Source organism: Mastigoproctus giganteus, chromosome 13, assembly GCF_048544385.1.
Source record: "Mastigoproctus giganteus isolate SK-2022 chromosome 13, ASM4854438v1, whole genome shotgun sequence".
In the NCBI taxonomy this organism is placed as follows: Eukaryota; Metazoa; Arthropoda; class Arachnida; order Uropygi; family Thelyphonidae; genus Mastigoproctus; species Mastigoproctus giganteus.
In genome coordinates, this window is record NC_143587.1 from 28,102,483 (window position 1) to 28,120,365 (window position 17,883).

Here is a 17,883-nt window from a genome sequence, read left to right on the forward strand (position 1 = left end):
ATTATTATTACAAAAAAACCCTTTCTCCTTTATGGGATTTTTCCTGCCTCATGACAGGTACTGGTACCAAGTGCATAGGGTGGTTGGCTGTCTGGTTACTATTGTTATTAGCATTAGCATTACTAGAGGCATATTATGCAAGAAAGCAAGCTTATACAGCATCAGCCAAAAAAAAAAAAAAAAAAAACACCCTTCACATTTCACCCATCCATTCACTTGTCTAGTTTTGCCTTGAATTTATTTAAGCTGTCAACTTCTACAATGACAGATAGAAGTTTGTTCCAGCATTCAACCACCCACTGACTAAAGGCAAATTTCCACACATCTATTCTACAACTGTCTTTCCTCTATTTCAATTTATCCCCTCAGGCAATTAATCTGGCCCCAGAAACAATCCAGCACATCACCGCAGGATGCAGTGTGCGCCCCCAGATACAGTACACTAACAGATGCAGCCAGGTCATCAATATAATATTTCAGAAGCTAGTGAAAAAATACCAGTTGATCAAGAACATTTACCTTATTACAAGTATGAGCCTTAGGCCATACCAGAGGCACCCACCCCCCTTTATCAACACTGTTGATAAAGAAGGACGTTACCATACCATCTGTTATCTGGGGTCCTTGATGGTGTATTTCCTGTAGTTACTGGTGTTGATTACCTGGCCTCAGATGGCAAGCATGAATCTATTGGTAGTAGTAGTAGTAGTAGTAGTGGCATGTGATGTAAGAAAGCAAGTGTATGAGCTTATGCAGCATCAGCCAAAAAAAAAAAAAAAATTACATAACAATTCCCTCTAAATGTTTGTCCAGTTCCTCCTTAAATTTATTTAACCTATCAACTTCCACAACGACAGATGGAAGTTTGTTCCAGCAATTAACCACCCGCTGGCTAAAGGTAAATTTCTGCACATTTATTCTACATCTGTCTTTCCTCAATTTGAATTTATGCCCCCTTAGGTTCGTAATCTGAACAAGTGGAAGAATCCCATCAGAATTCAGCATTCTCAACTCATTCAAGGCCTTATACACCTCAATCAGATCACCTCGCAAGTGCCTAGTCTGCAGCCGCTGCAATTTGCAGAATTTAAGCCTTTCTTGTTAAGAGGATCCCTTCATTCCCCTCACCAATCTTGTTGCCCTTCTCTGTACACACTGAGATAGATTGATAGATAATTGAGATAGAAACAACTGAAGACAGCGAGGCAGATTTAGAAGAGGATGAAACGGAAAATTATGATTCAAATCTAAGTTTCGAAAACAATCCTGATAAGCAACAGAAATGTGATTTCAGAGATGACCTATTATCTGGTGTATTAAACATAGCTAATATCATTAATAAAGTTAGAACGATTGTGCGAATGGTTCGAAAGTCTCCCTTGAGAAATTATACTCTTCAGAATTATGTTAAATCTTCATTCAAGCAAGAAGATTTAAGCCTAGTACTCTATTCTAAAACTAGATGGAACAGTTTGGTAACCATGTTAGAACGATTATTACAGCTAAAATCACAAATTGAAAAAACAATGATTGACTATAATATGAAAAATCCAATATGTGAAGCAGAGTATACAGCTCTTAATGACCTTGTGTGTGCATTGAAACCCGTCAAAATTGGATCGCAAAACCTTTGCAGTTGTGATGTGACACTTCTCAGTGCAGAGGGAGTTTTTTTCTTTCATCATACAAGAACTTTCTGAGCAAAATTCTATCTTTTCGAGAAAAGTTCAGGAAGCACTCATTTTAAGAATAAACGAGAGAAGGCAAAAAGCTTTGGTTGGATTATTGAAGTATATAAAAACTGGAAAAACATATTATAAAAGAAACAGAAAAAATAGTAGAAACCGAGTTGCAGCCATTTCCAAACAAGTCAGCCTTGTTGGTTACAGCAAAACAAATAATAACTCGTCTTGGGTTTTTTTCTTCTGAATCATTGCAATCTGATTTGTCACATTCCGACTCTGAGAAAGAGTGTGACAGTGAGAGCGAAAGACAGCAGACACTTTGTGAGAAATTGGCGCGTCAAATCAAAAAACAAACTGAATGTATTTCTAAAGACCCTCAACATGAAGCTGAAGGTCAATCACTTGCAAAGAATATATCCAAGGAGTTCAAAATCTTTGAGGCAACTGGTGAAAAAACAACAAATGTATTAAAATTAATGGACGCTCTTGAATCCATACCACCAAGTGTAGAGGCTGAAAGGTCCTTTTCGGCTGCAGGACTATTTATAACTAAACTTAGAACTAGACTCAGCGATAAAAGTATAAATTGCCTGTATTTCTTACGTTCATATTACATGTTAATTGTCAAATCAGTTAATTTTTGTTTAACAATGTAGTCACTAGTCTGTCAAGGTTTAAAAAGAACATGTTAAGTTTCTGAAAAGTAAGTTTTTAATTCATTTCAATTTGTAGTTTATATATATATATATATATAATGTGAATAAATAAAATTCTGTGAAATTTTCAGTTTTAATTCCACCAATGATAATCCCGGTATTACCGAAATTCGGGAAAAAGACAATCCTTAGTCCACGATGAGCACTGTCCATTGACTACCACTCTCTTGTCTTCTCCCATTCAACCATCCCTTTATCCATAGCAGCAATTTGCCTCTGATGCCACACTGCTCCAATTTGTTCAGCAGTCTTCCATGTGCAACAATATCAAAAGCCTTTCTAAGATCTAAATATATGATATCAAAGTTATTCCCTGCATCCAGTTCCTTTGTGACCACATATAGTATCAAATATAATTGGTCAGGCAAGACTTTCCCTTAACAAAACCATGCTGTGTCTGAGCTATAACTGAAGTCTTGTCTAGATGATCCTGTAGTGCTTCTTTAACCAGTGCCTCCATTAATTTTCCTGGAACAGAAGTTAAACTAACAGGTCTATAATTACTTGTGTCACCCTTTGATCCTCCTTTGTGAATTGGGGTCACATTTGCACATCTCCAGTCTATGGGTACCTCCCCTGAGTCCAAAGAAGCTCTCATAATTATGGCCAAGGTTTTGCTTACTTCCTTTGCTGCCTCCTTTAATATAACTGGATGGATCCCATCCACCCCAGGTGCCTTTTTTATGTTTATCTTAAAAATTTCTCCTCCACTTTCCTCTCAGTTATTACAAAATCATCTAGTTCACTGCCAAAGTTTAATTCACCTCTGGTCTTCCTGATCTTTTCCTTATCGGTTTTCTGGAGGTTGCCAGTGTTGGGCACCGCTATGACAATCGGTAGCGTTTTCATTCTTGTTGATAAGGGTTATGTCTGGTCTGTTATGTGGGATTGTCTTCTCCATTATTATGGTGCAGTCCCAGTAGTGCTTGTGGGTTGGAGTCTCTAGTATGGGACTCATACTATACCAGTTGATCAAGAAAATGTACTCGTAATACGGTACATGTTCTTGATCAACTGGTATTTCCTCACTAGCTTCAGGCAGACAGAGTTCACCCTGTCTGGATGATCACCTTACATCCTGTGGTGATGTGTTAGATCGTTTCTGAGGTCAAGAGACATTGTCAACATATATCATCTGACACTCCAGGCACCTTTGCAATGTATTTTCCTGGTGTTGATTACCTGGTCTTGGATGGCAGTCTTGGGGAAGACTGTTCTGCTCATGAGCTATGCATAAGGAGCCATTTTATCTGTGTGGTCTTGATCAAAGTCGTTGTAGTATGTACCATGTCGTGTTTGCTTTCTAGCTTTGTTTGTTCTAGCTGGGCAGGAGAAGACTCTTTGCTTAGGTTGAGTGCGGTATGTAGCTTGTCTATCTTCCTTATGGCCTGGTAGAGTGGTGCTCTGTGTTTCTGGAAGTAATCCTTCAGGTTTGCTATCACTGTCTTCTGTTGCTCGATGAGGTCTGTCAGGCCCCTTCCTCCTTCTTTCCAAGCTATTGTCAGTCTCTCCATGGCTGACTTCGAATAGTGTTGGTGGCTCTTGGTCATAATTGTCCTTGTCTTTCTCATGATATCCTCCAACTTGGTGCTAATCTATTCTATGATCCTGAAGGAGTATGTTAGCAGTGGGACTGCATAAGTGTTTATGGCTTTAACTGAGATCTCTCTGTTTAGCTTTGCTTTGAGCAGGCTTCTGTGTCTCTGATGGTATTTTTCAGGCAGGCCTTGATCCCCTTGTGCTTTAACTACTGAGCATGCATCATCCTCAGGTATTTGTAGATATCTCCCCCCGTCATGGCTTTGATCTCTTTACCAGTCTGTGGCTGGTAGTTTCAATTAACTAATTTTCCCTGATGAAATCCATGGGTCTTGCATTTATCTATACCAAATTCCATTCTGATATCATTACTGAATTCTTCAGTGATCCAGAGTTTTGCTAGAGTTGCTTCTCTGTTGCCACATAGAGCTTGAGGTTATTCGTGTGCATCATGTGGGGGAGAGTGTACAGGTTTTTCCTTTCTTCCTTGAGGTTATATCCATATGTACTGTTGTTGATCATGGTGGATAGTGGGGTGAGTGCTAGACAGAACCACAGTTGGCTTAAGGTATCTCCCCAAAAGGTTCCTCTCCTGATGGGGATCGGTCTGATTGTGATATTCTCAGCCTTGATGGTGGTACTCCATTTCTCCATGGTTGCTTCTAGGAAGTTTGCCACTGTCAGATTGACTTTGTGGATCTTCAGTGTCTCTGTTAGCCAACTATAAGATAGCTTCCAATACTTGGCTTAAGATTCCTCAGGGAAGCTCTTCCTCGAGACCGAAGGAATTATCCTCGCCATCCAAGACCAGATAATCAGCACCAGGAACTATAAGAAATACTTCACCTCTTCTCTGGAGTGACACATATCACCCAGAAACTGTCCAGCACATCAATGCAGGATGTAGGGCGATCACTCAGATGCAACCAGGTCATCAGGATAATACATCAGAAGCTAGCACAAAAATACTAATTGATCAAAGAAAATGTGCCATATTACAAGTATGAACCCCAGGCCATAATAGAACTGGTACTCGCAAACTGTACTGGGACCGTGCCATAATAATGAACAAGTTGATCCTGCACAACAGACCAGTCATAACCCTAATTGACAAGAAGGAAAGGACTACCTACCTGATCAACATAGCAGTGCCCAACTCCACAACCCCCAGAAAACCTATGAAGAAAAGATCAAGAATATACAGACCTAAGATAGGAAGTCAGAGATATGTAACAAGTAATAAATCACTATCCCATTCGCCGTGTTAACCACCAGCATGGTGCCAAAGAGCCTCCATAAGAACTTAGCAGCAATAGGCCTTGCAGAGAACACTTACATGAAACTCCAGAAAGCCATGATCCTGAATGCCTATATGATAGTAAGAGAGTTCCCCAACCAGTAGTAATAATAATAATAGGACAAAAGACACAGCAAACCACCCTATGCACTTGGTACCAGTACCCATCATGGGATGGAAAAAATACCATAACAGGAGAAAAAGTTTTTATAATAAAAATAATTTCTGCTATACAAAAATTTCAGAAAATGGTGCCTACTTATATATTCTCCCACAGTGATTTATATTTATACTGTTGCCTGTATGATTGTCATATCACTAAAGAAGGGTTAGTACCTTTTAGAAAAGCAAGGTTACATTCAGCAAATGATACATGACCTACAAATAGTATGGTGTGGTGAGATTCTACTAGGTGTGCTGAGTTTATTAGGCCTAGTATTGTTATGATTCTAAAAATATATAATATCTATTGTCATAATGCCATTATAGCTGTTTGTGAGCCTACTAATTTTTGTTTCTAATACTATTGATGCTGATTTATACAATTTGGAAGTTCTGTATTTTGCTAACATTGGGGGGACAAGAAGAAAATGTTTATTTTTCCTTTACTTTTTAATTTTTAGCGATATATTTTAAAATTTGGATATACTTGTACTGTTTTTGTTTTTATTTCACAGTATGCAAACCTTCTTGAGTCTGTAGAGCTGATTATCCAAGAAGAAAGTAATAAACCAACAGATGCCAAACTTCAGCAGCTAGAATCCAAGTGGTTCGCTGTTGAGCAACTGCAGAATCAACTGAATAGTGCAGGAAAAGTATTTATTGAGAATGCTTACAAAGTATGTATAATTTTAAATAACGATATACTTTTTATATATATTTAAATATATTTACAATTCAATTTATAAATTAGTAAATATATATATCTTTACTTGAAGTAAATATTTATCTCTTTCCTTTCTTTATAAAGGAGGGGAAGAGGAGAAACTATTATTTATTTGTTATACTATTTATATTTTTTGTTATACTTAATCCAGTTCACCTACTAGATTATAACAGGAAGATTTTATTTTAAGTCAAATTAAGAAGAGATGTCTAATATTGTTCTTGTGCTAATTATAATGTTATAAAGATTGATATCTCTTTAGCATTAGCATTATTTGAGGCATATGATGCAAGAAAGCAAGCTTATAGAGCATCAGCCAAAAAAAAAAAAAAAAAGCCCCTTACCATTACACCCATCTGGTCACTCCAAGTGCTTGTCTAGTTCTGCTTTAAATTTATTTAAGCTATCAACTTCCACAACAACAGATGGAAGTTTGTTCCAGCAATCAACCACCTGCTGGCTAAAGGCAAACTTCCACACATTTATTCTATAACTGTCTTTCCTCAATCTGAATCTATGCCCCCTCAGGTTCTTAATCTCAACAAGTGGAAGTATCCCATCAGCATTGAGCCTACTCAAACCATTCAAAGCCTTGTACACCTCAATCAGATCACCTTGCAAGTACCTAGTCTCCAAATGCTGCAACTTACAGAATTTAAGCCTCTCCTGGTAAGAGAATCCCATTGTTCCTCTCACCAATCTTGTTGCCCTTCTCTGTACTCGTTCTAGCAACTCTACATCCTTCTTAAAATGAGGCCTCCAGACCTGTATACAGTACTCAAGGTGTGGCCTGCCCATTGCCTTATACAAAGGGATAATCACTTCCTTGTCTCTCCTAGCAAAATTCCTATATATCCTTGACAAAACTGCATGACCTGCTCTGGCAGCCCGTCTGCACTGCACCGAGAACTTCATATCTGACTGCACAATTACCACCAGGTCTTTTTCATTCTCCACCTCTTTGAGTGTAGTACTGCACAGTTGGTATGCTTCTCTTGGGTTACTGCTACCCATATTCAGTACTTTGCATTTGTCAATATTAAACTTCAATTGCCACTTCTCAGCTCATTTACCTAACTTTTATAGATCCTGTTGCAGTAGCGTACTATCTTTATTATCATTAAGAACCCTGCCAACCTTTATATCATCTGCAAACTTGGACATTAAGCCTGATATACATTTCATCAATATCATTAATAAATACACAAAACAACAATGGGCCCAGCACTAAACCCTGGGGGACTCCATAATAACATTAGTCCATATATAGCAGTGTCCATTTATTACCACTCTCTGCCATCTCCCACTCAACCATCCCTTTATCTATTGCAGCAACTTGCACTTAATGCCATACCACTCCAATTTGTATAGCAGTCTTCCATGTGCAACAGTATCAAAAGCTTTCCTGAAATCCACTTATATGATATCAAAATTATTTTTTGCATCCAGTTCATTTGGGACCACATTGTAGTATTCAATCAAATTGGTCAGACAAGACTTTCCCTTAACAAACCCATGCTGTGATCCTGCATCACTTCTTTAATCAGTGACTCCATTATTTTCCCTGGATCAGAAGTTAAACTAACAGGTCTATAATTATTTGCATCACCCTTTGAACCCCCTTTGTGAATTGGGGATGCATTTGCACATCTCTAATCCATGGGGACCTCTCCAGAATCTAAGGATGCTCTCATAATTATGGCTAAGGGTTTGCTTACTTCCCTTGCTGCTTCCTTCAATATAAATGGATAGATTCATCTTCCCAAAGTGCCTTTTTTATGTTTAACTTCAACAATTTCTCCTACATTTTGCTCTCCGTTATTACAAAATCATTTAGTTCCCTCTTAGAGTTTAGTAAACTTCTGTCCTCCTCTTCCTTACAGAATGTAAGGAAGGGGAGGACAGAAGTTTGTTGGCTATCTGAGCAGGATCATCAACAGTCCAACCAGCAACATCAAGTGGACCAATCTGATTCATCCCCTTCCTTCTAGAGTTTACATAATTAAAGAAGTCTGTTGTTTATATTTGCATCCTTTCCTTTGCCAAGGATTTCTTGTAACAGTCTTTGCTTGCCTAACCTCCTTTGTGACTTGATTTCAGACTAGCTTATATCTGCTATAAGCTTCTGTGTCACCTGCTAATTTATATGCATGCCACGCATTTTTTTCTCTGCCAGGAGCTTCATTAGTTCATCTGACATCCATTTAGACCTAAATCTTGAACAGTATCTCTTGTCTAATACAAACATCAGAATCATTGTTTCCATCTGAAATGCTATCACTTGATATTATGTCAGATAGCAGTGATTCTGAGGTTTGTATTAAACAGTCTACAAATGATCTTTTTGTATATTGAAGTTCTTTACTTAAAGACTTTAAACTTCCATTTATACCATCGGTATTTAAAGATGGCCATCATGGTTTCTTCAGACAGTCCAGCATTTGTTTTTGGAGTGGCCTTTTTCTTCAGAATTTGAACTGCTTCATGCCTCCTTATTGCTAAGAACTGCTAGGAATCTTCTGGCAATGCATCGCTTTGGTTTGCCATACCTTGAAATATGGACCATGCTTGGGACATTATTAGGAAGTTTGCCATTATTATCAAGTTCTTCCTCATGCTAAATTAATCCTGATTCCATATTACTTTTTATGTTAAGTTTTTCGGTTAACATGAAAATTAATGCATAACCAACTGTAGATCTTCATAGGTCATTCATTATGAATCTTACAAGCACATTTATTATGCTTATGAAGTCTATAGTATACATATTTACAGCCAACCAACATTAAGAAGGATGTAGATTTGCTTGAGCGTGTACAGAGAAGGGCAACAAGATTGGTGAGGGGAATGAAGGGATCCTCTTACCAAGAGAGGCTTAAGTTCTGCAAATTGCAGCGGCTGGAGACTAGGCACCTGCGAGGTGATCTGATTGAGGTGTATAAAGCCTTGAATGGTTTGAGCATTCTCAATGCTGATGAGATTTTTCCTCTTGCTCAGAATAATCTTCTGAGAGGACATAAATTCAAATTGAGGAAAGACACTCACAGGATAGATGTGTGGAAGTTTGCCTTTAGCCAGCAGGTGGTTTATTGCTGGAACAAACTTCCATCTGTTGTTGTAGTAGTTGATATCTTAAATAGATTCAAGGCAGAACTAGACAAACATTTGGAGCGAGTGAATGGGTGAAATGAGAAGGGGTTTTTTTTTTTTGGCTATTGCTATATAAGCTTGCTTTCTTGCATCATGTGCCTTTACTAATGCTAAACCAAATCTCAGTTTGTTAGCTATACCTCACTTCTTAGTGAATATGATGAAATTTCCTTGACCTTGAAGTCACATTATATTAATTGGTGGGTAATGTAAGATCAACAATTTAGAATAAAATATAGACATTAGTGAGATGTATTTAGCATTAAAATTTTGAAAGGAAAACCAAAATATTTGAATGTGATTGAGTTTAAAGAAAATAATTTCTGGTATTTCCTTTAAACTCAGTAACATTTTTCCATTATCTGTTTATCTTCATATTTGTATTTTATATATATTTGCTTATATTTGTTTATCTTGTAAGCTGATGGGAAAATGGAAAATATATGAAAAAAAAAAAAGAAACATTTCTTTTTTAAGATAAATTCATATCACAATTGTTATAAATGTTATTAATTTAATATGTTAAGATTAAATCCATATTACATATCCAAATCCATATTAAACATATTATAAATGTTTAAATTCTATTTTTATTTGATTACATAGTTTTTACCAATTAGCATAATAAAGTGAGATTTTTTGGAGAGCTGCACAGAGATGATGGTGCACTGCCAGCACGTGGCATACTGCTTAGTAAGCTCCACAATACGAGGCCATGGAGAAGTGCTACAAGGTCAACACACATGCATTATAATTGTTTGAAGTTAACCATGCAAAAATGTTTGCATGATTAACTTCAGACTGTTTTTCAGATGAAACATTGTTTCATCTGAAAAACAGTATACTAGTGAACAACCAAAATAGCAGATAGTAGAGCTTAGAAAACTTGCATCTTGTTCACTCAGTTCCTCTCCACAGTGTAAAAGTGGGTGTTTGGTACACTTTGATTGTAAAGAGGATTATGAGGCCTTTGTGTTTTACAGAGCCATTTAACTTGGAGAGGTATGTCAGTCAGTTATTGCAATCAATTTTTAGGGAACTAACAGATGAAGAAAAATTCTGTGGATACTTCCAGAAAGATTCTGCTACTACATGTACATCCAGTCACTCAACACAGACACTGAAAAGTGCAGTTTGGTGAAAAGGGTTGTAGCTGCCTTATTTTACAGACATAAATTCTATAATTTTTTCCCCTTGTGTGCTTTATTAAAGGAAGGCATATAAAGAATGAATTCTTGCAAGGGAAGACGGGCTCAGGGATACATTAAATTTGAAGTGACCATTGTATCCAGGAAACAACTGCAATGTGTGAGCAAAGAAAAGAGCTAGACTCTTTTCTTTGCTCATTCCCACTTAATGGCATCCACAATGAACATCAGTAGTCGACTACCGATGTTCATTGTGGATGCCATTAGGTGGGAACCAGACTTCTCAATGCCTTCGATTAAGCCCATGAGCTGAGCTTGAAACCATTCTTTATTGAAATTCTCATATATTTGAAAATACTCCTTGATGATTCTACCTATAAGTTGTCAAAGTTGTGTTAAAAAGTTGTGTCAAAGTTTTCATAAGTTGTGTATATATATGTGTAAGCAATTTAAAAATTTAAAGAATATATTTTAAAATTAATTTTATATAATTTGACTATTGTAATTACTTCATTCATTCATAGATTCATTTTTCTTGTTTATTAAAAATCAGTGTTATATATATATGTTAAATTGATAATTAATAATTATTAAATTTAAAAAGTCTATTAATAGGGCATAGTTTTAAATTATTTTTAATTTTCTTTGAATAGAATTTAGATATTATTTTGAGAACTACTATTGCTATTTAGTCAATTAAAATTAAATTTGGCAATAAAAATAAGTTAAATACTTCCAGCATCCAGATGATCTTTATCTGAATATTAGAAGTGCTGTTTTATGTGTTGAAACATTAATGGATCAGCTCTGTGAAAGGAAAAACAATATTTGGACAGCATGGCAGGCTAGACTGAAAGCATTCAAAGAACAAAAAGCTCAGTGGAAAACTCTGGTTACTGATATTTTACAGGTATTTATTACTTTTCTTTTTCTTACCTTTAATTATTTTTAAAACTTTTTATATCACTATTTCAAAACTATGCTCAAGTGAATATTTATTAATTAGTGATATTTTTTAAATAATTTAAAAGAAAAAAAAATATATATATATTGTGGTTATGTCAACCTAATATCATAATCCTGATAATTCTGTTTTATTTTCTTTTTGATATCTAGTCAGTACAAGTTATCACATCACTAGATGATGAATTATTTCCCATAATTCCGAAAGATATGAGCCATCCAGATTCCATATCCCTTCATTTAGAAAGACGTATGGAAACACTGCTACCACTTATTAAGGTATACTTTGTATTTTTTTTTTTTTTTTTTTTTATTTATAACTTAAAACTGTTCATTTTTATTTATTTATTTTTGTTACACAGAGCATTAAAACTATGATAAATGAATTAGCTTTCAGCTGGGTGGCAGCCTTCATCAGATTAAAATACTTTGAATGGCAGTTAGAATAGAGATGCACTGCCAGGATGGTGCGTGAGACACGTGGTTAATTGTTTGTTGATGTTTGTGGCTGTGACGTATGGTGGTGACGTGGCCAGTGTTTGTCTATGGACAGAATTACTGTTTCTGTGATGGGGTTAAGTTGACAACCACTGTTCCTGTTCAACGAGGTATCCGAGCATTTTATACTTAACGATTCCAACCAGGTGCACCTTAGGTAATGGTGGGACTTGTCTACAACCACGACATCGCGGTGTGGGTCGATGTCGTGGTGGGTTGTCCAGACATGCTCGGCAATAGCTGAGTGTTCTACATCCGCCAAACGGATCGCCCTTTTATGTTCTGAGAGGCGTTTCTCGAGACGACGACCAGTCTCTCCAAAGTAGCAGCTCATGCAGTCACGGCAAGAGATGCGATAGACCACACCACTCTGTAGAAGGGTGGGGACAGGTGTTTTTATGTTGGAAAGGAGAGAACGCAGTTTCTTGCCTGGGAGTTGGATGCACTTTACCCCATGCGATCTTAGGATTCTACCGATCTGCTGTGACAGGTTGGGGTAGTATGGGATGAATGCCCTCGTGGAAGACTCGTCACTGTTGGCGTTGCTGTTGGTCGTCACGTTGTCGCGTGCTTGTAGATCACATCTGTTAAGGACATCGATGGGGTAGCCACACCTCGTAAGGTCTACTTTGACTCTGGTGATCTCTTTGCGCCTTTCATCTGCAGAGCTGGAGTGTGTCCAGGCGCGAGTTAGCAAGGTTCGGGCGGTTGAGAGGAGGTGGCCCCGTGTGTGTGCTGACTGGAAGTTGGTAAATTGGCCAGCACACATAGGCTTACGATAAACTGTCGTCTTTAAGCATGTGTCTTCGCGCCGGACAAGTGTATCTAGGTATTCAGAGTAATTTGAATGAACAGCCAACACTGAATGAACAATTAATAAAGCTGATGGTTTATAAATTAAAACTGCATTTGTAATATATCATTAATAAATAGAGAATTAAGTCTTTCTTCAAATAACATATATTTTAGTTCAGGTCACTTCTCAAAATTTTGTGTAATAGCATGCATAGAAATAAAAATTCATATTGCTTTTGTTATTTTAAAGTTAGATAAAAGTTCTCTGCCATTTATGAAGAAAAAAAGCAAATGGTTTGCAATATTATGGCATTAAGAGATTATGTTGTTGCCTAAATCTTAACTTATTTCATTATATGCCAACATACAAGATTCATTTTTTTTTTTTTTTGTTTCAGCTTTGCGACAATAATACAAGATTATTTAATCATTAATAATTTTAGACTGGAGTTCAAGCCTGTGACCACCAAATATGGAGGATGCGGAAAGGTCAGGGAATGACCACCGCATATCCCCAGAGCAATATGGCTTTAGTTGCTAATGCTCCTAAAAACCAAATAATAACAACAACAACAACATTAATAATTACATAAAATTCTGAATTTATTATTGGAACAAACTCTCACCTGATGTTTTGGAAGTGGGTAATTTAAATAAATTTAAAGAATGATTAAATTAGCAGAATGATTAAATTTGAAATGGATAGATGTATATATATATATTTTATTATATTTATTTTTATTTTTTTGGCTTTTGCTGTCTAAGCTTGCTCCCTTACATCATTTTCCACTAATAATATTAATAATAATAACAGAAGGCAGAAAGTGGTTATCAATGCACTGCTCTTCTTAGACTAATGTTATTAGTGGAGTCCCCGAGGTTTCAGTGTTGGACTCGTTGTTTTCAATATTTATTAATGATATTGATGAATGTATAACAGGCTTAATGTCTAAGTTTGCAAAAGATACAAAGGTTGGCAGAGTGGTTAGTTACAGGAATCAGTTATGCTACTACAACAAGATCTGGAAAAACTAGGCAGATGGTCTGAGAAGTGGCAATTGAAGTTTAACATTGACAAATGCAAGGTACTCTGTATGGATAGCAGTAATCCTAGAATGACATAAAAGCTCGTGAGAGTATTGTGCAGTCAGACATAAAGTTCTCTGAGCAGTACAGATGGGCTGCTAGGATAGCTCGGGGTTTTGTCAATAAAAATTTTGCCAGAAATATGGAATAACCATATGCCGTTCTGAAAAATACAGTAATGCAAATATAATAAATTGTAATAAAGTGTAAAGTGTAATAAAGTGTAAAGTGCAATTTTGAATTGTTAAGAAAAAAGAACTCATTACTGATAGAAAAAATTTTCAAAATTTATAAAAATCTTTACACTCCCAACTAAACACACATTGTTATCATCATGTAAACTTTTACATTGAAAAATTTTTAAATTAATAACACTGCTATTCAAACGTTATTTGCAAGGAGCGAGTGAATGGTGCCAGCAGTGAGGAAGATGGATTACAAATTAGCAACACATACGACATACCCGATATTCTTCCTGATGAGGTAGAACATGCATTGAAGAAAATGAAGAATCAGAAAGCCCCGGGGGAAGATGAAGTTACTGTAGAGTTGTTAAAATTGGGAGGAAGAGACAAAACTCAAAAACTGGCAAGGCTCTTCACAAAATGAATTAGAAAAGGTGTGATGCCTAAGCAGTGGAATAATGCAACCATACTTTTGCTGCATAAGAAAGGAGATAAATCAGAAATTGGAAATTATAGACCAATTAGCTTGTTATCCCACATCTACAAGTTGTTCGCAAGTGTCATTACTAACAGATTAGAAAGAATACTTGATGAGAATCAACTGAAAGAGCAAGCTGGCTTTAGGACAGGATTCTCAACTATGGATCACCTTTACATAATATCAGAGCTAATGGAGAAAGCAAATGAATATAAAACACCATTATGCCTGGCATTTGTGGTTTATGAAAAGGCATTTGACTCCATACAGCATAAGGCAATGTTTCGGGCACTGGAAAGACAAGGCATAGATAACCAATATATTATGATTTTGAAGAAAATATATGAGAACACTACCTCCTTTATTAGACTAGACAGAGACAGTAGTAAATTTAAAGTGGAGAAAGGAGTTCAACAAGGAGACACAATATCTCTGAAGCTGTTTACTGCAGCCCTTGAGGAAGCTTTCAGAAGATTAGACTGGTTGCAGAAAGGAGTCAATGTGGACGGAAACTACCTAAACCATTTACGATTTGCAGATGACATTGTGGTCATAAGCCACGATCCCAAAGAATTAGAGGAAAATCTTAATCAGTTATGCAGAGTTAGTAAGGATTTTTGACTAAAGATGAATATGGGTAAAACAAAAGTAATGATGAACAAGTATGCCACAGAAAGGGATATAATGATTGAAGGAGCAGTAATTGAAAAGGTGGAGTCATATACTTATCTAGGACAAGTCATCAGCTGTAATAATGATAAATGGCTGGAAGTCAAGAGAAGAATAAATTTTGGATGGATAGCATTCAGGAAATATAGTCACATACCGAGGAGCAATATCCCAATTTGTCTGAAATGTAAAATAATGAAACAATATATACTACCCACCATGACTTATAGAAGTGAAACTTGGGCCCTCACCAAAAGAATGGAAGAGAAGCTGAGAACTACACAGCGAAGAATGGAATGAATTATATTGAGAATCAGACTGTTAGATACGAAGAGAAACACATGGATTAGGCAGCAAACTCAAGTAAAGGACATTCTTATTAAAACTAAAGAACTAAAATCGTCTTGGGCAGGACACATAGCTTGAAGACATGATGACAGCTGGACTAAGAAAATAACAGAATAGTACCCAAGAGGAGCTGGAAGACAACGACGAAGATGGACAGATGAAATTCATGAGCTTGTGGGTAGTAAATGGACGGCCATTGCACAAAACAGAAGGAAGTGGAAAGTTGCTGGAGAGGCCTTCATCCTGCAGTGGATTGAAAATGGTTGATGATGATGATGATTCAAAAGTTTATTTGGTATTACCACAAAGGTTGGAGCCTACATTTCATGTAGGCTCCAACATTTCATGTGTTGTTTTGTTATTTTGTGCTCTGAGACCTGATTTACAGGTCTCAGAGCATAAATTGGCCATTATGTCATATAGAGTTTTTAAGTAGGTTGCTTACAGAGCTCGACTATTATCTCACACTGCAATTACATTGTTTTTCTTCAGAAGTAAACATAAGAGAAGAGCAACAAGATTGGTGAGAGGAACAAAGGCGTGCACTTACGAAAAAAGGCTCAAGTTCTGCAAGTTGCAGCATCTGGAGACTAGGCACCTGTGAGGTGATCTGATTGAGGTGTATAAGGTCTTGAATTGTTTGAGCAGGCTCAATGCTGACGGGATACTTCCTCTTGCTTAGATTAAGAACCTGAGGGAGCATAGAATCAAATTGAGGAAAGACAGTTGTAGAATAGATGTGTGGAAGTTTGCCTTTAGCCAGCGGGTAGTTGATTGCTGGATGTTTGTTGTTATTTGGTTTTTAGGAGCATTAGCATCTAAGGCCATATTGCTCCCAGGATATGTGGTGGTCATTTCCTGACCTTTCCATATCCTCCGTATTTGGTGGTCATGGGATCGAACCCCAGTCTAATCAAGAAGCGTGTGTTACGCACTGCTGCTCCTGCCCACCTGGCTATGGAGGCGTCATTGATTGCTGGAACAGACTTCCATCTTTTGTTGTGGAAGTTGATTGCTTAAATAAATTTAAGGCTGAACTAGACAAACGTTTGGAGTGACCGGAAGAGTCACTCCAAATGGGTAGGTTTTTTTTTTTTTTTTTTTTGGCTGATGCTGTATAAGCTTGCTTTCTTGCATCATATGCTTCAACTAATGCTAAAGTTCTATTTATGTTACACCATGCAACTTCAAAAACTCATATCAAATGGAAAAACAAAAGGCATAAATGTAAACAAATGGTACAAGACAATCATTATGAAACATGCAGTACATATTTCATGGTCAGAAATTACTTTTTTTCTAATTGGGCCTAGTGACCCCCCCCCACAGTAGGTCTCAGAAAAAAAAAAAAAAAAAACACGAAAAATTGTTTTTCCACTTTCACTACACAAGTACTGTAGTTAAGTACACAAGATAGGCATCATAATAACAAGAAAAAAAAAAGTTGGTGGCCTCCTATAAATTTTTGTTTTAACATTACAGCACGTTGACTATTATAAAAAATAAAATATAGTTTCCACTTTTTTAAAAATTTGTTTATATAGTTTGCTGTTGTCAGATAACAACAAAAATAAATTCGGGAGTAATATTCATTCCAAGTGAGTGAAATTGATGTTTCTCAGCATCAAATTCATATCAGCATCATACTGTATCTTTGAGATAGTTTCTGGGATGGGTGGCCTTTTCAGGAGGTATTTTGTATATATATTTTTGCTAATAATATATTAGTAGTAACTGTTATTTCTGTATCATTTCAGAAAGTTGAATTTGAGATGGAAGCCTATACTAAGGCAGCAGGAGTGAAGTGTTTTGTGGGAGACATAGAAAGTGACAAGGATGAACTGACAGAAAAACTTAAAAAGAACTACCAGGACTTTGAAAGGAAAATTAATGGTTATGAAAGCTTAGTGAAGGAGATGATTACTTTTTTCCGCAATGTAAAACAAGTAAGTAGATTGAGAATCAGATATATTTGTTGGTTAGTTACAAATATTTAAAAATCTTTCTCAGGTTTAAAAAAAAAAAACTTTAAATAATAAAAAAATATAATAATTGCTTGAATATTCAGTTTTTTGACAGCTGGTTTTAGTGTTGATTGACCAAGTTAGCTTGATATTGAGCTTATTCTGAATTATTTGACTAGCTCAGTTTGTCTTATATTTTTCTAATGAGTTTATTTACCATCTTTTGTTTCATATCTCAAGATATAAACTTCACTCCTGTGATGTAACGAAATTGAAATAATTAGAAAGTGGTCATACAACTTTATGATCATGACTATGCCTGCAAATAATTTCTTTGTATAATATCATGGTTTCCAGACTTCTTTATGTGGTGTGCCTCATGTTAAAAATATTTTCCCATTCACCTCTTATTACCAAATGGTTTTACTGAAAAAATATTTGTGTTCTCTTTAATAACCATTTTTTTGTGTGCATTT

The 17,883-nt window shown here is 36.2% G+C and overlaps 1 protein-coding gene across 2 annotated transcripts in view; it reads left to right on the top strand.

The window, feature by feature from the left end:
- The window catches only part of zormin (spectrin and immunoglobulin domain-containing protein zormin), a 264,807-nt gene that overhangs the window by 134,519 nt on the left and 112,405 nt on the right, over nt 1-17,883 (top strand). For both annotated transcript variants that reach the window (XM_090387636.1, XM_090387637.1), the window contains 4 exons: nt 5,915-6,076; nt 11,161-11,331; nt 11,538-11,663; nt 17,201-17,389. In XM_090387636.1, coding sequence (XP_090243762.1) covers nt 5,915-6,076; nt 11,161-11,331; nt 11,538-11,663; nt 17,201-17,389 — 648 coding nt within the window. The remainder of the gene's footprint in view (nt 1-5,914; nt 6,077-11,160; nt 11,332-11,537; nt 11,664-17,200; nt 17,390-17,883) is intronic.